Raw genomic sequence first — 21,661 nt, 5'->3', positions numbered from 1 at the left:
TGACCGAATTCATACAAAATAATACTAATATATACTTCCTCCATTCACTTTTGATAGCTATATTTTCAAAAATCAATTATTCATAAATAATAAATATATTTTGCTATTAGCATGAGTTGTGACAATAAATAGTACTAGTAACGAGGAGTTCCCATTTAAAGCATTGGAGGGTTAACAAAAAAGTCTGTGTTGCATTTATTATATGATAAGTAAGATTATTTTTCTTGGTCATTATGTCAAGGTGAAATATAACTATCAAAAGAGAATGGAGGGAGTATATTACAATATAAGTATCTTTAGATTAATCATGATATTTCTATACTATATCAATATGAAGACACAAATGTTTGTAATTTTTTGTATAAATTTAGTTAAAATTAAAAGTGTTTGACTTCTTAGAAAACGAGATTTACATTTTTTTTGGAACGGAGGGAGTACTTTACTGGGCCGCTATTCTTCTTGGGCCCGCCGGGTCCTAGCTTTCACATTATTGAATAAATGTTCCGTTGGAATAAGTTGTTAGGGAACATATTAGGTGCAAACCAACTTTTCTGTGCAAACTATAAAAACTTCAATCTGGGCCATCGGATCAACATCCAAAGGGAAGGGCACAGAGAGGTGGGAGGAGAGATTTGCAAAAGTGTGATTATCGAATCCAAGAGCGGGCCCCAGATTGTAAAATTACTCAATCCCCCATACCCCTTAGATGTTGATCCAATGGTTTAAATTGAAGTTTCCATAGTTTGCGCGGAGAGATTAGTTTGCATCTGATACGTTACCAAGTTGTTATTATTCCACTGGAACAAGTTGTTCCATTAGAATAAAAAAAATCATACGAACAAAACTTGAAAATTGTTTAGTTAGATCCAATTTTACCACTGGAAAAAATATTCTACCGGAACAAATTATTTTATTGGAATAAATGGAACATAAAAATATTCCATCATAACTTTCAGAGAAAAGAAAAAAAAGCAAGAAAAATATCAGCATAAGTCGGCTTTAACCACCGATGGGCTAGTGAAAAATAAAAATCAGCGGGCCGCGCGCGGGTGCTTTTGCGACCGGTCAGCACGCACTCGCTCTGTTCTGCTCAGTGTTTTCTCTACGGTTTTTTTTATCCATGCCACCATTATTTCCCGAGTTTTGAAATATGTCATTACTATTCATGATATTAGAACCATACTATTACTATTTTGAAAACCTTTGATCCATGCCATTACACACATATTGGGTGGCTTTCCCAGGTACTGTATTTTAGTATGGACATAAATGCCCCCAGCTCTATACTTGCTCTGCTACGCTCGTCCCCCGCACGCGGCCGCACCCCCCGCTCACCCCAGCGCGCGGCCGCCTGCCCGCCGTCGCCCGCGGTCCTGCACCGCTCGCGCCCCCGAACGCGTCCGTCCACCCACCGTCACTTGCGGCCCCGTCGCCGTGCCGCTCGTGCGCCGCGCCTCCACGCGCCCCTGCTCCGCACGTGCCGAACCTATTTGCTCCTAGCTCGCTCGCCCAAGCGCCATCACCACCAGCCATAGCCGCCGCCGCGCCCCCACTTCCGGCCATCCCCCGCCCAAGACAAGCACATAAACACCACTCCCTCGACCTCCTAAAGCTCATCGACCCCCACTACCGCCGCCCTAGCTCGCTGGAGCATCGCCGCCACCGCGCACCACCACCGCCGAGCCCCTGCGCACGCCGGCGGCCACCTTCCCGACCGCCCCCGATCCCACGGAAACCACCCCAAGGTAGCTCTCGCCGCCCTGGTGCTTCCACACACCTCCCTTGCCGCCGGCCGGCCACCACCTCGCCGGATTTCGGCCCGGACCGCCGTTGACCTCCATGAGCCCTAGATCTACAAAATCCATGGCGGAAGGGAGCCCCTGCAGTGGAGGAGGGAGCAGGGGCACGGCGGCGCGGGCGGGGAGCAGGGGCGGCAGCGCGGGCCATGGAGAGGGGGCAGGAGCCGAGGAGCACGACGGTGGCGGGGAGCAGGGAGTCGTCGGCGTCCATGGCGGATGCCGTTGACCGGCTACTCCAGGGGCAAGACCGGAAATGGTGGCCTGCATGTGGGTCCAAACGCTCGAGAAGCGTACATAATGGCATGGATCAAAGTTTTTCAGAATAGTAATGGCATGGTTCCAATATCATGAATAGTAATGGCATATTTCAAAACTCGGTAAATAACGGTGGCATGGATAAAAAACCCTTTTTTTAACACTAAATCAGCACTAACCATCAACCACCAGCAAATCAGCAATACTTTTTCTCTCACAGCAAATTAGCACCGATCATTAGCCACAACCTATCAAATAAAGTGAGTATTTACAGTCACGGCTGCTGTGCCGGCGCCCGGCATGCTGGCCATGCCGTGATGGAATCCTGTTCATGATCAGGACTGTGGGTCATGTGCTTTTTGGTTAATCGGCTCCGATCGAGCTGCAAAGCCTGCAATCGGCACATGCCACATGTGTTATGTGTTTAGTTCGCGAAAAGTTCGCGAAAAAGTTGTTATAGCACGTTTCAATTTTATTTGGCAATTATTGTCCAACTATAGAGTAATTAGTCTCAAAAGATTCGTCTCGTCATTTACAACCAAACTGTGCAATTAGTTATATTTTTTAACTACATTTAATACTCCATGCATATATCGTAAGATTCGATGTGATGTGTGTTAGTGAAAAATTTTGTAAACTTTTTGCGGAACTAAACACAGCCATGACTGTACTTGGATTTTTCACTGAAGGCTGTGTTTAGTTCGGAAAAAATGTGCTTTTTGGTTAATCGGCGCCCATCGAGCTGCAATCGGCACATGCCCACATGATTGTACCTGGATTTTTCACTGAAGGTTGTGTTTAGTTTGGAAAAAAGTTTGAGTTTTCTTATAGTAGCACATTTCATTGTTATTTGATAACCAATGTCTAGTTATAAATTAATTAGATTTAAAAAATTCATCTCGTATGAAACAGTTATACTTTGTAATTAGTATTTTTTTCAACTCAGTTAATGTTTCATATATATATAAAGATTGGACGTGTTGAATACGGTATGAGTACCTCGAAAAGTCTAATCGATCGGCTGTTGTCTGCAACGCATCGCAGGAGGGCAAATGCTCTCCTGAATTTCAGGAAGCACTTATTGATTATTGATTGTTGTGGACCAGCCACACATTTATGTCGCAAAACTATCATATTGAATGTGTAAGTGACATTATATTAAATCTAGATGAAATAAAAAATTAATTGCATAGTTTACTTGTAAATTATGAGACAAATCTAATGAGTTTAAATAGGCCATAATTAGACAATAAATTGCTACAGCAAAACTATAGTGACATGTGCTAATGGCGAATTAATTAGTCTTATAAATTCGTCTCGTAGTATACAGACGAGTTCTATAATTAGTCTATATTTAGTACTTCAAATATGAAAAGATTCTTTATCAAAAACTTTACACGAGGCCGTGCTTAGATCTTTAGGGGTAAAAATTTTGAAACGGAATCTTACTATTTTAGGGTATTTAATAAAATTTATATGCAAAACTTTTTGTGCGGATGGATTGTAAATCGCATGATGAATCTAATGAGCTTAATTAATCCATGATTAGTAGATGATACTATAGCATTACTGTTGCAAATCATGGATTAAGTAGACTTATTGGGTTCGTCTCACGATTTACAACACATCTGTGAAAAAAAATTTATGATTAGTTTTATTTAATACTTCATACATCTGTCTAAATATTCGATGTGATGTTTTTTTTTAAAAAAAATTATGGATAGCCACAACTAGAGGTTGTTTGGATTCATGGGCTAAACTTTAGATCATATCACGTCAAAGAGAATTTTAGTATTTAGAAGTATTAAATAAATCTAATGACAAAACTAATTGCAGAACCCTGAGGTTATATTGCGAGACGAATCTAATGAGATATACTAATCTATAACTAGCCGATGGTTACTGTAGCATCATAATAATAAATTATAGACTAATTAGTTTCATCTCGCGAATTAGCATTCATCTGAAAAAAAATCATAAGCAAATTTTTTTGATACAGCTAAATAATAAGATTTTTTTTAATATGACAGAACCTTGAAAAAGTGGTGGGAAACAAACATCGGCCTTAAATTCAGTCCCTGCTGGCTTCTGCACCAGCAGACAGCAGTGAAGGGTCTTCGCACGTCAGATGACAGGTACACAATCAGTCACAGCAATCACGATGCCGCCGGTGGGCTCATCACCTCGTGGGTCAGGCGCCGTCCACAGCCGCACCCGACGCGAACGCTCGCATATTCCTCTCCGACGTCCCGCCGGGGGCCACGGCCTCGCGCGCCAGCTCCCTCCACCGATCGCACCGCGCCCGGATGGCCTCGCCGCCGCCGCCCATGACCTCCTCCACGCACCGCCGCAGCTCGCCTCGCTCGACCACGCCCTCGCCGTCCGCGCCGGCGCGCACGCCGGCGCCCGCGCGCGCCTCCACCAGCCACGCCACCGTGGGCTGGTCCGTCCACTGCGGCGCGGCCACCATTGGCACGCCGCGGGTCACGCTCTCCAGCGCCGAGTTCCAGCCGCAGTGCGTCACGAAGCAGCCCACCGCGGGGTGCGCCAGCACGCGCACCTGGTCGCACCACTCCACCACCAGCCCCCGCGCGCTGCCGCTGTCCGGGTCCGGGTCCCCGTCCGAGCTCGCGCCGCCGTCGGCGGCCGTGCGCGCCACCCACAGGTACGGCCGGCCGGTGGCCTCCAGGCCCCGCCGCATCTCCTCCTCCTGCCGCCCGCTCATCGAGAGGATGCTCCCGAACGACACGTACACCACGGACCGCGCCGGCTTCGCGTCCAGCCACTCCATGTACGGGACCTTGGCGTCCTGGGGATGCAGCAGGTCCAGCGCGCTTGACGGCGAGGAGGACGCGTCGTCCGGCACCACGGGCCCGACGGCGGCGATCTCGAACTGCGGCACCGCCTGGAGCGTGTCGGGCTCCAGAGCGTCGAACGTGTTGACGAGCACCCTGGGCTTGTGCTCGTCGAGGGACAGGAAGAGGTCGCGCAGCAGGTCGAGCAGCAGGTAGTGCCTGTGCTCCGGCGAGGTGATGAACACAGCCGACGGGAGCGCGCCGGCCTCGAGCGACGGCAGCCCCGGCAGGCACGCGGGGTCCGCCGCGCATGCGGCGAGGGCCGCGGCGTGGCCGTGGAAGTAATGGTAGTACACGGCGAGCGCGGCGGCCGGTTGGATCCAGAAGAGTGCCGCGGGGACGCCGTGCGCGCGCGCGACGTTGGGCGCCCACGGCACGAGGAACGTGTACACCACGCGCGTCACGGGCGTCCCCCGCGCGGCGAGGCGCGACACGGCGGCGGACAGCGTCGCGCGCCCGGCCGCGGCGGCGCGGGCCCAGTAGGCGGCGCCCGCGCCGGGCGCCGCGGAGCTGAACCCGTCGTCGAAGCCGTCGGAGAAGGGGACGTGCAGCACGCCCGCGGCGTCCTCGGCCTCGTCGTCGGGGCGCGCCAGGGAGGGGAACATGCGGCGGTGCCCGGAGACGGCGGTGGAGAAGGTGACGCGCGCGTCCGGATTGGCCGCCATCACGCGGGCGGCCAGGCGGCGCACCGGGTTGATGTGGCCCTGCAGCGGGCTGGTCACGAACAGGAAGTGCATCTGCTGCGGAGGGGGAGGGGGAGCTGGGGTCTCCATTGGCCTGGAGCTTGATTGAGCTCGTGCAGGAACTGGCCTAATGATCTTTGCTGATCTTAGCTGCAGCGATCGAGCAGTCTATAAAGACTAGGGAGCCATGGTCTCAGCTTGGCGGCTACGGCAGCCGCTTGCTTCTGCTTGATCTTTTTTAGTTGGACGGTAATGGACTGATGGGGGCGAATGGTGATTGCTCAGCCCATTGAATAAAAAGGGAAAGGTAATTGAACATGTGAGAGAGATGCCGCGCCCTTCGTGATTCCAATCTTCCGTGCCACGTCAGCTCTTGGCACTTGGCTTCAGGGGCAGAGCCACATTGAAAGGTTATGAGTGCGGCTGCACCCACAAAAGTTTCACAATCACTTATAATCCCTAAATTTTGACCATGTTTGCTTCAATTTCATACATGTTCTATAAAGTACCGCACCCCTTTCTATTTGTCTCTGGCTCCACCCCCTGCTTGTCTTTACTTGCATACAGAGTTACTTTGCATCTTCGTCACACCTATGGCCGGCGATGCTGAAGACTCGACATGAAGAAACCAAGGAGCTGTAATATATAGTTCGTTTATTTTGGGGACTGATTCTCCTCTAGAATTTTATTCGTTTGGTTCTTCATGGATTAAGCCAACCCATAGCAGGACCATGTGGGTTGCGGTCCTACACCTAGAACATCCAACTGAACACACACCAATCTCTACGCAAATCCAGTTGCCACAAAAATCGACTTTGAAGGAATGGACCAACATCACTGCATTACAGATTTCGTAATGGAGTAAACAAGAGTATTGTTCTCATGACATCTCCTGGCAACAAATATTTGCTAGGATTGGAAGGTTCTGACCCAAATCCTTGTTATAAACATTCCCAAACCAATTCTCCTCATCAACACTACTTATGTGATTTAGTTCAAATTTGAGTTAATTCTCAGAAAATCCCAGACATTACTGCTCTTCCAAACACCCCCGTATGAGGCAAATGTGCTGCAAAAATATAAATCTAGATGTTGTCATTGAGTTCTACATATTTCTTTTGAGAGAGTAGAACAAAAATACACTGGTCATCATACAACTTTGCACTCAATGCAACACAATTTGTTCCATCTAAAACTTTCCTAATTCCAATGGGCTACATTGACAATGTCCCGGTCAACCTCACAACAGATGTGTCCAATCAAAGTTACAAATTGGAACGGGTTCAAGAATTGAGCTTACTCCTTGTGCTCTCTGCCCTTCTTTTTCTTCCATTTGAGATATATTTGGATAGAGAGGCCAGAGAAGACCATCACAACACTACCCCATTGCTTTGGTGATAATGGGTTGCCACTGATGACAGATGAAACCACGATGCTCATGAATTTGCGGGTGGTAGTGATTGTTGTGTTAGTAAGAGAGCCGAATCGGCTGATGGTTAGGAAGATGAAATTCTGCCCCACAGCACCACATAGGCAGAACAAGAAAATGTCCCAGGCCACCTCTGGGTTCTCCTGGCAAAATCTCACTGCCTCAAAACCGTTAGCATATGGCCAATTACTGAACAGCAATGGCGCGACAAACATAATTACAGCATTGTATATGGTCCCCCAGAGGTTCATGCCGAGCATTATGTCCCATGGGTTAGTTTTTGGGTATCTGCAGTTAAAAGAAAACCTTTCATTTAGAATAAGGTTAAAAAATCAAAATGATTCAATTTTATGTTAAGATTTATGAGGATATAATTACCTTGATTTTATTAAATCCTGGGTCGAGTTAGTGTACCCGTCAAAAGCTAAGTTGAGGAAGCACAATGCATAGCCAAGGGGTGCATTAGGGTTCGCAAGCTTCTTAATTGTCTTGGAGCTTGTCTGATACAATAGCAGCAAACAGATTTTAGCAGTCCAGTGCTTGCACTGAGCAGTTGTGTTAAGTCACATACAAATCAAATAAAACCAGCAATGATCCAGATGAAGCATTGGTGTGACGTCATTTTTGATAAACCATTCCTTTTTTGCAAAGTTAATTCTTTCAATACATACCGTCACACGAAAAGTTACATGATCCCTGTTCTAAAGATATTGATGGGCAGGTCATATAATATCAGAATAAATGACACAGAAGTAACAGAATATCAGGTTAATTTTTCTGGGATTAGTTCTACAGAATGGTGAATATCCAAAGATATCAGCTTTAAAATAAAAGGAACAGGCTAATTTCAGCCTTTTAGATGTATATGGGGAGGACAAACGTTGGACCCATCGCAGTTCATCAAGATTAAAAAGGTGCAGGCACGATCAAATACATGAGAAAATCAGTTAATTTGATACGGTTGTTGATGAACAAATCTTACCTTCAACAATGCGAAGGATGATACACCACCAGCTACAAGAAAGGTGCAAAGATACTCTGGAAATGTGTACTTCACACCATAGAGTAGAGTCCCCATCAACATCACTGTAAAAATTGAATCACCACTCAGAAACATCAAATATATCGAAGCTACAAAACATAGCATGCAAGGTTGATGAATAATAAAGTTTACAAGACAAATCACTTAAAACAACACAGCCTACTAATAAACAGATAGCAACACATACAAACTGGTTCAGTATTAGTCTCTCCAATCCATTTTAAACACAATGAACCAACATGGATATCACAACCTCACCCCTATTCTTCTTGCTCATGCATAAGCTATTCTCATCTATTTCTAGGTCAAATTGTTGAGAAGAGCATAGCTTAAACAATATGTCACTCTTGTATTTTTATCGCTTATAGAGATAACTTAAATCAGACTGTCCATCAGAAAGAATAAGGAACCCTGATATGCAATTTGCACCACAAACAATTTTATGTAGGGAGACACTGAGCTGTCTGCACAAGTAAATGCAAAGTTACCTGGAATCATCTTAGAGGATTTGGCCAACACCTGTTAACACCAAGAGTAAATTAGTAAGGATTCATCTTGGTCTTCCAGAATTTGTTAACATAATCATGTGAAAAGGACTATTTGATGACTCTTGTTAAGTATTGCTCCAGCTGTTCAATTCAATAGAAGATTTAATTTCACAAAGAGGGGCGACATGAAAGCATATTGAATCAGTAAGGTGAGATAAGCTTGTACCAGTTGTTACAACTTACAATAAGTCTGAGGGGGAAAAAATCTAACAATTAAATGAACTTTATGCAATCCAGTGCCCTACCATATTGGGTGCAAAGTTGAAAGGATATAGTCACAAAATACTGGGAAGACATGAAATCCCACCAATCCTACCATATACGAGTAAGACCGTTTAGTAGTTAGTACCAGTGTACCACCCTACCAGCGCATCATCCACATGAGTGCCACTATCCAATTTTATTATGAAACTAGAATTTCACAACACACGTTCTTCAATGTTAATATGACAAGAATTCTTAAGGAGTCATCTAACCCGATCTGTGTCCAGTTCAAATTAAATTGTGAGCAGGTCTCCCTATTGAGTAGTGATAAGATATGCTTGAATTAAGCCTAAATTCCCAGCTTGCCCTATAATACCAAAATTACAGAATCTGAACCCGCAAATTCACAAAATTAGACATGCCAGCATGCCAGCATTGGAATTGCATAAATACTCCCTACAAAATCCGCTAAGGCAACACTACCACACAGCCGCCTCTGGTATTCCATTCCCCTTCCTTCAGGGATGTTAATTGATTCCATCATAATTCGTAACAGCATTTCAATCCAGTAAAGCCATGAACAGCATTACTGATTAACACAACAAAGCACCTAACGATAAATACAGTAGCCGTGAAAGTTCACAAACCAACAAAGCAAACTGAGATGGAAAAAGGAGCCGAAGCCAAACCTGAGCCGGGTAGCTGATGTACTTGAGCGCCTCGATCCCCATGGTCGGCCCAATGGTGTTTGTGACGCTGACGCCCCAGTACTTCCACAGCGGCGCACGGCCAGCAGAGCTACTCCCACCCGACCACAGCTTGATCACTGCGTTCGAACAACAAAATCACTAACATTCCGCGCGCGATCGACGCCCAATTCAGCTGAATCGATCCCCGCGACGTGGCGCGAAATGTAACTACACAACCACGCCGCGCAGAACGGAGGGAGAGGGCGCTCACTTATGAAGGACCAGACGAAGCAGACGACGTTCTGCGCGAAGTTGAGGAACGCGAGGTGCTCGAACCGCCGCGCCTCCGGCCCGAACCGCTTCGTGGACCTGAAGAACAAAACCCACCGAATTGATCCCAGCTTTCTCTCTGTGTCGGGGTTCAGACAGCATTCGGGAGGGGGATGCTTACAGAGTCTCCTGGAGGACGCCCTGGTAGATGTAGGCGGACCAGATCCCGGCGACGCAGAAGGCGAGGACGGCCACGCGCCCCGCCATGCTCCCGCCGCCGCCGCCGTCGCGGTGTCGGGGGCGTACGACGCCGTTGACGCCTCCGCCGACGCGGCCCCGGCGCGCGGACGCCATGGTGTCGGTTCGCCGGCCGCGGCGACGTCAAGGGATCAGTAGAGTAGCGGCGCGCGCGGTGGGGTTGGATGCGCGGTGGTCGCCGGGGAGAAGCGGGAGCCGGTGTCAGTTATAGGAGTGGGACCGTGGGGGAGGAGGGAGGCGCGCGTCAGAGGGGTGACGTGGCGTGGAACGATTGGGGGAAGCATGCCAGGACGGACGCCCGATTGGCTGGATGGCGTGGAACGGCGGGCAACCGGGCCCGAGCGTGCGTGCCCCGTCGGGCGTTGGGCTGGGCTGTGCTGGAAATCAGGGTCCTGGTTGCTAGACAGTTTTGGCCCGTTTATTTCTCTAGCTAAAGTTTAGTGCCAATCCTATAATCTTTCGCAAGATTTTTTCTGTTTCCCATCTCCCAGAATTTGAGATTCGTACAACCGTGTACAACTATAAGATCAACACACTCAAACCTAAGGATGGATTCGGATGTTTATTCGAATGTCAGATTTTTGATCATTTTTCTTCAATTATGGACAAATAAGATATATAATTTACTATGTAAATTTATAGCCTTGTATTTAACATTGATCTTGTAAAAATTCATAAAAACTAAACCTCAAATTTATCATATATATTCTCAAATAATAGATATAAAAATTCGAATACGGATCGGATACGGATTCGAATCTTTTTTCAACTTTTTAATTGTAGGGAGCAAATAATACATAAAAAAATCTATACAAAATTTTATTCTTATGTGTAATAATATGCTTGATAAAATAAAAAAAGATTAGTATAAAATTTTAAGCATATCTATTTTAAAATATCAAAATTTGTTCTAAGAATTCGGATGTCTAGATCCATCCTTACTCAAACCCTAACCCCCGCCCCTTTCTCACCGCACTCCTCCCGTGCCAGCGTCGCCGCCCAACGGCGGCCCACGCCACACCGTCACGTGCCGCCAGCTCACCATGCCCGCGCCGCCGCTGCGCCCGGCTGCCGTGGTTGCCCGCGCACCACCGCAGCCTCTCCCACGGCGTGCCGGCCGCCAGCCCTACAGCTTCGCCACTGCCCTGCCCCTGCCCCTGCGCGCCAGCGCCAGAGAAGGTGAGCTGAAAATGTTTCACTCCAACAATTTCAAAATACTAGTTCAACATTTTAAAGTATTGGTTCAATATTTTTAAAATATCTGAAATGATAAATGGATCATCAGTTGGGTCTTGGTGGGCTTTATAGATAAGTTGTTTAATCATCTTCTAGAAAGATATATATAGGAGCCCCAAAGTTTAGTCATGTGATGTCGACTGTTTGGATACCATTAGAAATATTAAATGTAGAGTAATGATAAAACAAATTGCATAACTCCAAAACTAATTCGCGAGACAAACCTGGGTCTGTTTACTTATCTGTCGACAGATTTCCTTGTGTCCAAATCTGTTATATTTTGGGCCAATCAAATGCTGACACACAGGCAAGCAAAAACTGACAGATTTAAATAGCACAAATCTGTCATCTCTTGTTAACAGGGAACATAATGACGGTTAATATGTTCAGAAACAAGTATAAAAAAATGTTTAGAAACAATAAAAACTCTGCTCAGAAAATATACAGCTGTACAGAACCTGCATATAATCTTCTTTCATCCTTTTCTATTCTCATTTTCTTCAAATTTTGGCAAGCTTGATCAATAAAATATTAGATCAAAGAAAGGGCAAATAACACCATACAGAGAAACCCTATGGTATGCTGTTAATATCCTAGATCAGCAAACATAATTCAAAAGTCACAAACACAACTATATATGAAATCTAATAATATGATTGAACACAATTCCTTTTCAACATCGCTTAACTGAGCAAGTACCGAAGTACCACCACATCCTGAGCACTCAACTATGGTCAAGAAAAGGTCAACTTTGATGACCATGGTGCCCTCACAGCCTCACATATGGGTCACTCAGATATTGCAGTGAACACTAAAATTAGATCACAGTTATAGTTTGGGATAGAACAACTTACATTTATAAAATCACCATAAATTGCAATGAAGCCAGCTTCAAAAGTCTGTAAATCTTAAAATGCATAAGACAAGCGAAAAAAGGTCTTAGAAAAAGTTATAAGATAAAAAAATACATCAAAACTCAAAAGCATAATTAGCTATACTCAATCTTTTAATAGAATCTATCAAGCAACAAGTGCAGAGTTACCACAAAAAGAAATAAAATTCACATTAAAAGGGGCAAAAAAAGACAAAATGACTTGGGCAAAAAAAATTACTTTTGCAATGAATATTAAAAAGCAGAACTATAGTTTTGAGCACTATAATTTACATCAACAAATGAACTATAACTCACAAACACAGATGATGTAAAAATATAACTATAAAAGGAAATCATCACATTAAATTAGACAAATGCAAAACAGCTCATGGTCTTTCAACAATGAAAGTATCACACCTTTTTAATTATCAAATACAATGCATATCAGACCCTCTTAAAAATGGACAAATTTAGACTAACATATTTTGTTCTTTGGCATGTATTCAACAGAACTAGTCACGAAATATCACATGTTGATTTATTTTCGATAACAAAAGGCTACCACCAAAAAAATTCAAAATTTGAAAATACTAAACTCTCAATGTGTTGGTCATTAAGTTTGAGAGGACTCCCATAGCTAGACGCCTAAGATGCTTATATGACCCTAGTCACAAAAATACATGGGAAATAATGATAAAAATGAACAAAAAATTAGAGGACACCACACCAATGATACTAACCAACATAGTATTACGTATCACAGTGAGTAAACATATGTGCATAGACAGAAAACAAAGATGTCAATTGTGAGAATCTGAATTCTGATGGTATGATTAAGCACAATATATCTGAGATAAATGGTAGCATATCATGCAAAATGGAACTGGTAAAGAATAAATCAAATCACACCCCCAAATAGAACAAATGACTGAATGGCCGAAAACACATTCGATTCAAGTGATGGATTGAGAAAACAGCAGCAAGCACAATCACTAGCAAAAGTGGACAACATGCATAAAGAAAAAAATTAATGAAGTTGAGCAAAAGTTTTATATATATTTTTCCATGGTCAGGTTTCATGCAACCTAAAGTTTTACAACTCAAAACAGATAGATCAAATGGCGAAAGGAATCGGCAGCCGATGCACCTGGATCCAAATCGAGTGCCACCGCTGGCCATGCTCATTGTCCTCACCGGATTATGCAATTGGACAAACCTTGCGACTCCCGTGTTTAGTTCACGAAAAAGTTTGGATTTTGGTACTATAGCACATTTCATTGTTATTTGACAAATTAGTGTCCAATTATGAACTAATTAGGCTTAAAAGATTCATCTCATATGAAATTGTTATACTGTGTAATTAGTTATTTTTCAAGTACATTTAATATTCCATGCATATTTCCAAAGATTCGATGTGACATGTCCAGCGAAGGCCTCCTGAGGCGCCGGTGCGTAATGGGGTTCTTGAGCGGGTCAATAATGTAAAGAGGGGTAGAGGTAGACCTAAACTGACGTGGGATGAGTTGGTTAAGAAAGACCTTAAGGATTGGAATATCTCTAAAGAGATAGCTTTGGATAGGAGCGCTTGGAGATTAGCTATCAATGTGCCTGAACCTTGAACTTATTTCTTCCGGGTTTCATCTCTAGCCTACCCCAACTTGCTTGGGAAAAAAGGCTATGTTGTTGTTGTAAACATGACCTCACCAGAACAAATTACAGACAACAAAGGGAAATAATAAAAAGATCAAATCAGAAAATGAATCAAACAAACCAGTAAAGGAAGAAAATTCTATGCCAAAACCCTTCAATTCGTGGGCAAGATCAATGAAGGAAGACATTGCCCGCCGCTTGAGGGAAAATGAAGAGGTGAGAGGGTATAATGGATCCACAGTTTTGAGAGAGAGAGAGATGTGTTCCTCACAGAGTCGCAGACCGCAGTGGAGAGAGTAGGTCGTCCAGACTCCAGACTCGTCGACGTCTCAACCACAATGAGTCACCAACAACCAAACAAAGATGAAAACGGTCGGAAACGATCCATGCAGACAGCCGGACAGAGGCCAGACAAGAAGACAACCGCACGACTCTCAAAGCAGCATCATGTGGATCAAAATTTGACAGATTTCTCTTAAAATATCTGTTGACAGATAAATAGCTTTTCTCTAAACATAATTAATCTATAATTATATGCTACAATTTTTTTTTGAAATGGAACAATAAACAATTTTAGCTCATGGCTTCACCAGGGTCAGGCTGTTCGCACCGGGCTCCTGTAAAGGCTCCTAGAGGACGCAGAATGAGGAAAAACTACTACAGCGGTCTCCTGTAAAAGGGACTCTATCATCTAGCACCGGATTGATTCCTCCATTCGTAGAGAAGTAGAGGAGCTCCTCTATCAGCAGGCCCCACCTCTCTTCCTCTCTCCTCCGCCAGCCGCGCCGCCGCAGCGAGCCCCTGCAGCGCCTCCGCGCACCCACCCCTCTTCCTCCCCCTCCGCCCGCTGCGGCGGAGTATACGGCGACCCGCCGAGGACCCGAGGCTCCGCAGCCGCCGCCGCAACTCGTTGTGCCGGGGCTTCCGCCGCCGCAGCTCGTCGGGCCCGGGGCCTCCGCCGTCGCGCGGCCCCGTGCCGCGTAGCCAGAGCAGAGAGAGGGACGGAGGGAGGAGGTCACTGCGCACGGGGCGGAGGTCGACGCGGCCAGCCATGGCCCGCCTTTGCCGCCGCCGCCGCCAGGATCTGGAGGAGGGGGAGGGACGAGGGGGTGCGCCGGGATGGAAGAGGCCCGCCATGGCGTGCGGCCAAGCTCGAGGAGGAGGGAAGAGGGGCGTGCGCCGCCGGAGCCGAGCCGAGACATGCCGGCGCGGCCGGTGTCCTCCGCCGCCCCGCCATGGCCATGGCCGCGCGGGGCCCTCCGCCACAGCTGGCCTGCCGTAGCCGGTGCAGATCCGGCCGGTGCGGCCATGGATCCGCCGAGGGAGGGGGAGATAGGGGTACGAGAGGAGGGAGACGGGTGCCGGCCGGCGAGAGAGAAACAGAGAGGGGAGAGAGGGAGGGTGCGGGGGAGAATGGGAGGGAGGAGAGCGAAGCGGGAGGGAGAGTAAAAAAAAATATCTGACATATGGGTCTCACCGTGATAGTTGATATAGAGAATGATACGGAGGATGAATGGGTGCAGAAAAGTTAGATATAGAAGATAGAATTTGGATTAGCAGGATAGAAATATTTTTTTAGAGGATGAATTTAGAGGACCATGAGTGTGAACAGGCTCAATGAAACAAGCATTTCAAAATAAAAAATGTTCAGTGAAACAAAAAGCGAACCCCATGCCCCGAACTTCACACGGCCGCAGCTATCGTGCTACGGACACAGCGCCAGCCGCCGGGACGGGAGCCGGGACGGCGAAGCTGGCCGCGAAGGCGTCCATCGTGGCCCCGTCGAGCGCCACCGACACCTGCACGCCGCCGTCCCTCGCGCCGAGCAGCGTCACCATCCGCGGCGCGAACAGGGACACCAGCTCGACGCGGCGCGGCGCGCCCCACCCGAAGTCCGTCTCGTACGCCGCGAACCGGTTGGACGACCCCACCGTCACGAGCCTCTCCTTGGGCACGGCGCCGTACGCCGCCAGCCAGCCCTCGGCGTCCGACAGCGGGTCGCCCTCCTCGAGGTGCGCGCGGATCGGGCGCCGGATGGCCGCGGCGGCGCGCGCGACGCCGGCCGCGCCGCGCAGGTCCCCCGCGCGGGCCCGCGCGTAGCACGCCTTGACGCAGGTCCCGAAGAAGCCGTTGCCGAGCGGCAGGCGCAGGCGGCGCCGGCAGTCCGCGCTGACCATGAGGTGGGCGTCGTCGGCGTCGAGCATGGCTGGCGTCGCCCGGGCGACAGACGCCCACGCCAGGGACGTGACGGCGACGTAGGTGCTCGGCGGCTCGGGTGGCTCGCCGTTCCCGCGGCTGGCTGCTCCGCTCCGTTCGAGGATGTGCTGCTTCAGGGACCGGATCTCCTCGGCGCGGAGCAAGAAGGTCCTCCTGCTCTGCTCCATGATCTCCGGCTTCGACGACGCTGGCCTGAGCTGTTCGATCGATCAGTTCATCAGATCAGACGAGATGATTAGTTGACGCGATTCATCAGGGGGAGGAGAGCTACCAGGGGCAGCGCCGGTGCGACCCTGCTGAGTACGGAGCGGACCAGCTCGGCGGACTTGGGGTGCCGGATGCCCGCCCGGTCAAACGTCGGCGGCACGAAGCCCGGCGCGGCGAGGGACGCGGGGCCCTCCCGCGACGCCGTGGACCACGCCCGCAGGAACTGCCACACCGCGTGGCCGTCGGCCACCGCGTGCGCGATCGACACCCCGACCGCCACGGCGCCGGCGCCGGCCGCGGGCCTCGTGACCTGCACGGCGAGGACCGGGGCGGGCAGCCTCCGGGCCTCGAGCAGCTCTGGGACGAGCCGCGCGAACGCCTCCGCGTCATGCGCGTCGTCCCGGGCCAGGCGGCGCATGGCATCGGCGCCGCCGGCGAACTCGGCCTCGACGAACCTGACGCCCGGGGAGGAGGCGATGGCGGCGGGGGAGGAGTCGATGACGACGTCGCCGGAGCCGGAGACGGGGCGGAAGGCCAGCTCGCCGGCGAGCGGGGGGAAGACCGCGAGCGTGGCGGCGAGGGAGGACCGCAGCGCGCTCACGACCGTCGGGAACGGCGGGAGGTCGGGGCCGTCGAAGAACAGGCGCTGGATTGTCTTGGAGATCTGGAGCAGGTCCATGAAGGACAACTTGTGCTCGCCTTGGCCCGGCGGCGACGCGCCGTCCGTTTGGACGGGACGGACATGGCTGATGTTGAGGACGCGCACCTGAGAGCTCGTCATGGTGGGGAACTGGGGATCAAGGTTCAAGAACGACAAGCTCGGTGGCTGTGGGAGCTCACCAAGCGAAAAGGAACTGTGGCGGGAGATAAAGGCGTCCCGCCCCCTAATCTGGGGGAAACGCCCTCACGTTTTCAAATAAAATTGCTTGGATTCGAATCACCATGGCATTCCCGTTTCTTTTTCTTTGATGAGGATCCATCAGGAACGCATGCAACCCACCGCTCCACACTCACAAGTCACGCCACACGTGTGTCCAAATAGGGAGGTCATAACCCTCCAAAAATGGAGCTGGAGCAGGTGCACAAGTATTGGAATGGGACCGACCGTGAAAACTAATGGTTGTCGTGGCATATTGAAAAGTAGAACTGTACCCATAAAAAATGTCATGTACCATCATGCTACTAGCATACTACTTAGGCCCTTCACAATGTGTGTCTAGAGTCATGTCCAAAGAGGAGAAAGAGGATTTTAGCATCACTCCACGGATTGTGGCCAGTAATGCTAACTCATAGTAATGCCAGAAAAACTAAACCGGTGCATCTAATTCACTGATGTATAAACAACTATAAAATCACTGTAGCAAGCACAGACAGTTGAAACCTACTCAACGGCGCTTCCATTCTCCACGCGGCCACCAGCTCTTCGACACCATCCTTCTCCGGAGGGGGTTTTTACATATTTACCATTATAAGGAAGAGCACTCGCTCGATTACCACTCTTAAAAGAGCTCTTACATATTTAGCACTACTGTAGCTCCAACTCTTACATTTTTACCACTTTGACTGACGTGGCATGACACGGCGGCCTGACACGGTGACGCTGAGTCATCAAGCTCATGCGAAATGTCTTTGCTGCCCCTGATCTCTTTCTCTCTTCTCCCTTTCCGACAGCTGGGTCCCGCAGCTTCTCTCACTGCCAGGTGGGCCGCACTTGTCAGCTTCGTCTTCCTCGCCTGCGCAGCTCCCCTCCCCGCGCGGCTGAGCCGAGCCCCTGGCTCCCCGCCTGCGCACCTGCTGCAGGACCCGCGCCGCGCCGGCTGGGCACGCGCTCGCTGCTGCAGCGCCACCGGCTAGCGCCTGCTCAGGCCTGCTGGAGCTCCCGTGCCGCTGGGCTTGCCTCGGCCGCCGTGTCGCCCGTGCCGCTGTTCGCCACGCCATGCAGTGAAGCGCCGGCCGGCGGCGCTGCCACCCGCAGGCATCTCCAGCACCACACCCTGGTCACCCCCTCCGGATCCACCCGATTAATCTAATCCCCATCGGCTAATCCCACCTCCTAATCATGGGGAGTAACTAATCCTGTCTCCAGCACGAGGAGCACGAGGATGGTAGCGGCGGGCGACGCCAAACGGGAAGAGCACGAGGAGATTTTTTCTCTTTGTTTTTTTTCCTCCGAGACTGAACTCCACAGTGAGGGGCGGCGCCCGCGAGGGGATCAAGGCCGGCGGCGCGGAGAGGGCAGGCCCCAAGAGGCGGCGCGTCCGGGTCGGCGGCGGCCGTGGCTGCCTCCGCGGCTGCTGGCTGGCCGCCGCGGGGATGCAGAGCCGTCGTGTTCGTGGGCAAGGGCGTCGGAGGTGGAAGACGAACCTGACAAATGGGGCCCACCTGGCAGTGAGATGAGCTGCGGGACCCATCTGTCGGAGAGGGAGAAGAGAGGAGCTGGGCAGGGGCAATAACGACATTTCACATCGCCTTGCTGACCGGGCGCCACCGTGTCCTGCCGCCGTGTCGTGCCACGTAGGACAAAGTGGTAAAAATGTAGTAATCGCAGCTACAGTAGTGCTAAATATGTAGACGCCTTTTTAAAAATGCTAAACGAGCGAGTGCCTCTCTTTATAGTGGTAAATATGTAAAAAAACCCTCTCCGGAGGGGCCATCTACTGGCCAAGCTGCATGCTCGTCGTCCTTCTCTGCGCGTCCCCTAGAATCCTTGGTGTGGTGGAGCCTGTAGGCGCGGTGCGGACTAAGCTGAGGTGCGCACCGACCACGGCGTGCCAGGCTCCGGCTCCGCGTTCAGGTCGAGGCCGTCGCGCGGTGCTGGCGCCGGCGTCGGCGGGGCTGCTGCGGGCTCGTCAGCCCGCGCCTGGGCGAGCAAAGCATGGCCGGCGGCGTAAAGGTGTCAGAAGTCCTCCCAGCAGAAGCTGGGCCGCCATGCCGGCGCGCGCGGTGCGGGGCGGCCGCTTGCTCCACCGATTCGAGCAGATCCAAGCAATTAGAGTGATGCTGAAGCAAAATCTCCAAGTAGGAACTCGGATTATTGGAGGGATCAAGAGATCGAGCCTGCGCTCTGCGCTCGGGAACAAGGAACACGAAGCCGGAAGGAGTGAGGAGGGAAGGAGGAGATTTTTCTGCCGCGGAAAGGAAACAGTCACAGGGTGTGTTTAGATTAGGGATGACAACGGGTACGAAATATTCGCGTACCCGTGGATACCAAACCCGACGGGCGCGGATACGGGTTTGAGTTTGTGTCCGCAGGTACGGGCGCGGGTACAACTCTAAACCAAACGGATATCTTCAAATGGGTTTGAAAAATTGATACCCGAATCCGCAAACCCGCAAACCCGCAAATAATGACTCTTGTGATGTATTATGTATGAGACTAGTTCATTTATTTGCTAAAATTTATTTGTTTCCTCAAATAAATGGTGTTGACGTGTTGATTATTAGGTTATAATTTATTAATATTGAGATATAGAGGTGCATATTAATATTTACATGCTATTAAAATGTGCTTGTGTGCTTGATTTTCTAAAACTTGCGGGTATGCGGGTATCCGCGGATAGCGGGTATGGGTATCATTTTCTACCCGTTGCGGGTTGTGGGCGCGGGCGCGGGCGCGGATTTTAGCACGCGAGTACGGGTTTATAAAGTTGATATCCGCGCGGATTTTACCCGTTGCCATCTTTAGTTTAGATCTCAAACCCCCCCCAAATCCAAACTTTCCATCACATCAAAATCACATCGAAACATTAAATATAACAAATGATCCATGCATGGAGTACTAAATGTAGATAAATAAAAAAACTAATTGTATAGTTTTGATGTACGTTGCGAGACGAATCTTTTGAGTCTATTTAGATCATGGTAGGACAATATTTAACACAAACAAACGAAAGTGCTACAGTGTGCTACAGTGTCCGATGTGACTTTTTCTCCCGTCTTTTCCAGGGATCTAAACACAGTAATTTTTAACTTCACGTGGGCCCCAGTTAATGGATGGCATGCCCACGCTGTAGCTCTAGATATAAGGATGGATTCAGATGTTTATTCGAATGTCAGATTTTTAGTCATTTTTTCTTCGATTATGGACAAATAAGATATAGAATTTACTATGTAAATTCATAGTCTTGTATTTAACATTGGTCTTGTAAAGATTCATAAAAACAAAACCTAAAATTTATCATATATATATTCTCAAATAATAGATATAAAAATTCGAATACGGATCGGATACGGATTCGAATCTTTTTTCACCTTTTTAATTGTAGGGAGCAAATAATACATAAAAAAATATATACAAAATTTTATTCTTATGTGTAATAATATGCTTGATAATATAAAAAAAGATTAGCATAAAATTTTAAGCATATCTATTTTAAAATATGAAATTTGTTCTAAGAATTCGGATGTCTAGATATATCCTTATCTAGATATGATGCCTGTTTTTTCCTCAGTGGGGCCTACTATTTTTGTGGGCATTGCTCCACACTGTGGCCGGTACTAACGAGGTTGTTCGGCTAATCAAATGAATAGTATTCAGCTGGTAAAATAAATAGTATTATGTGAGAGAAAATAAGTCGAAATAAGTCGAGACAAGTCGAGATTTGGTCAGCCGGACAGCCTCTATAACGACCATTCTGCTGAAGAACAGCTAATTTTGAGGATAATTCAAGTCATGCGCTAGGAAGAAGAATGACTGGTATATAAAATTAAACTCGTCAAGTCTCTAGAACAACTCAAACTAGTTCCTTATAGACAATCACAACTTAAACTTGGACAAGGACCAGTCAAAGATCGGTAGTAGTTCTACTGCTTTTTTTTTTGACTAGGTTAATGCTCTTGCGTTGCTACAGGCCGCAAAAAATTCATAGTGTATAGCATTCAATAAATCCAATCCAAATACTAACAATCCAGAATGTGTGATTCAAAAGTATAGTTTTCGAATTAAATCTAATCTTGACACACTTAAGTTGTGTGGCCCACTAAGACTATTTCATATCCTTTTACAGTGATGCGGCTAGGATAGTCTTTAACATTGTTGGAAAATAATTTCCGATATGCATTTGCTTCTTGTGCCAAAATATCGACAAAGACTTTCCAACGCAGTGCTCTTGCATCCTGAGCATTTTCAAGTGATTGTTCAGTAGTGTGACATGTGGATATACACAAGCAAGATAAAAAGCTCTAATATGAACTGATATCAAAGGATTTGTACTAACCATACAAGTTTGGGTCCTGATGAAGCAGTGACAGACCGTGAAGAAATGGAGATAACTTAATTAGCAATTAAACGCAGTGAGCCTATAAAAACATGAATTACGGCGGTCCGAATTAGCAATCGGCGTGTCTAGTACTCTGCATTTTGATATATTCTTCACCAGTATCTTCGACCTGATAATTAAATATAGAAGTCGTCCCGCGAACGTACCATAATAAATGAGATCACAG

General features: G+C 48.1%; 3 protein-coding genes across 5 annotated transcripts; all 3 read right to left on the bottom strand.

Moving 5' to 3' along the window:
• Positions 1 to 4,020: 4,020 nt before the first annotated feature.
• Positions 4,021 to 5,900, bottom strand: LOC120703802 (cyanidin 3-O-rutinoside 5-O-glucosyltransferase-like). The gene has a single exon (XM_039987974.1). The coding sequence runs from the start codon at positions 5,680 to 5,682 to the stop codon at positions 4,246 to 4,248; it is 1,437 nt and encodes a 478-aa protein (XP_039843908.1). The 5' UTR covers positions 5,683 to 5,900; the 3' UTR covers positions 4,021 to 4,245.
• Positions 5,901 to 6,631: 731 nt separating this feature from the next.
• LOC120703803 (UDP-galactose/UDP-glucose transporter 3-like) lies at positions 6,632 to 10,242 on the bottom strand. Its single transcript, XM_039987975.1, has 7 exons — positions 9,956 to 10,242; positions 9,776 to 9,873; positions 9,505 to 9,641; positions 8,552 to 8,582; positions 8,004 to 8,107; positions 7,400 to 7,521; positions 6,632 to 7,309 (listed from the first exon to the last, which is right to left on the bottom strand). The coding sequence occupies exons 1-7, from the start codon at positions 10,126 to 10,128 to the stop codon at positions 6,889 to 6,891; spliced, it is 1,086 nt and encodes a 361-aa protein (XP_039843909.1). The 5' UTR covers positions 10,129 to 10,242; the 3' UTR covers positions 6,632 to 6,888.
• A 5,113-nt stretch (positions 10,243 to 15,355) lies between these two features.
• LOC120703801 (anthocyanin 5-aromatic acyltransferase-like) lies at positions 15,356 to 19,757 on the bottom strand. 3 transcript variants are annotated; one of them, XM_039987973.1, is made up of 3 exons: positions 18,853 to 19,757; positions 16,281 to 17,650; positions 15,356 to 16,206 (listed from the first exon to the last, which is right to left on the bottom strand). In XM_039987973.1, the coding sequence occupies exons 2-3, from the start codon at positions 16,995 to 16,997 to the stop codon at positions 15,490 to 15,492; spliced, it is 1,434 nt and encodes a 477-aa protein (XP_039843907.1). In that variant the 5' UTR covers positions 16,998 to 17,650; positions 18,853 to 19,757; the 3' UTR covers positions 15,356 to 15,489. The 3 variants fall into 3 exon arrangements, with proteins under 3 accessions (XP_039843907.1, XP_039843905.1, XP_039843906.1); XM_039987971.1 differs by having other exon boundaries at positions 15,356 to 16,201; XM_039987972.1 differs by lacking the exon at positions 18,853 to 19,757 and having other exon boundaries at positions 15,356 to 16,201; positions 16,281 to 18,140.
• Between the last annotated feature and the right edge of the window lie 1,904 nt (positions 19,758 to 21,661).

This window comes from Panicum virgatum, chromosome 4K (genome assembly GCF_016808335.1).
Source record: "Panicum virgatum strain AP13 chromosome 4K, P.virgatum_v5, whole genome shotgun sequence".
NCBI classification, from domain to species: domain Eukaryota; kingdom Viridiplantae; phylum Streptophyta; class Magnoliopsida; order Poales; family Poaceae; genus Panicum; species Panicum virgatum.
This window is presented reverse-complemented; position numbering and strand designations above follow the sequence as displayed.

What these genes read in the sequence shown, in the direction of transcription:
- LOC120703803 (XM_039987975.1), bottom strand. Translation starts at nt 10,128, where the DNA reads ATGGCGTCCGCGCGCCGGGGCCGCGTCGGCGGAGGCGTCAACGGCGTC. An exon ending in CTTCGTCTGGTCCTTCATAA is followed by an intron (nt 9,642 to 9,775) that starts GTGAGCGCCCTC and finishes GTTCGAACGCAG; the next exon opens with TGATCAAGCTGTGGTCGGGT. An exon ending in ATCCTCTAAGATGATTCCAG is followed by an intron (nt 8,108 to 8,551) that starts GTAACTTTGCAT and finishes CAATTTTTACAG; the next exon opens with TGATGTTGATGGGGACTCTA.
- LOC120703802 (XM_039987974.1), bottom strand. Translation starts at nt 5,682, where the DNA reads ATGGAGACCCCAGCTCCCCCTCCCCCTCCGCAGCAGATGCACTTCCTG.
- LOC120703801 (XM_039987971.1), bottom strand. Translation starts at nt 16,997, where the DNA reads ATGACGAGCTCTCAGGTGCGCGTCCTCAACATCAGCCATGTCCGTCCC. An exon ending in TCGCACCGGCGCTGCCCCTG is followed by an intron (nt 16,202 to 16,280) that starts GTAGCTCTCCTC and finishes CGAACAGCTCAG; the next exon opens with GCCAGCGTCGTCGAAGCCGG.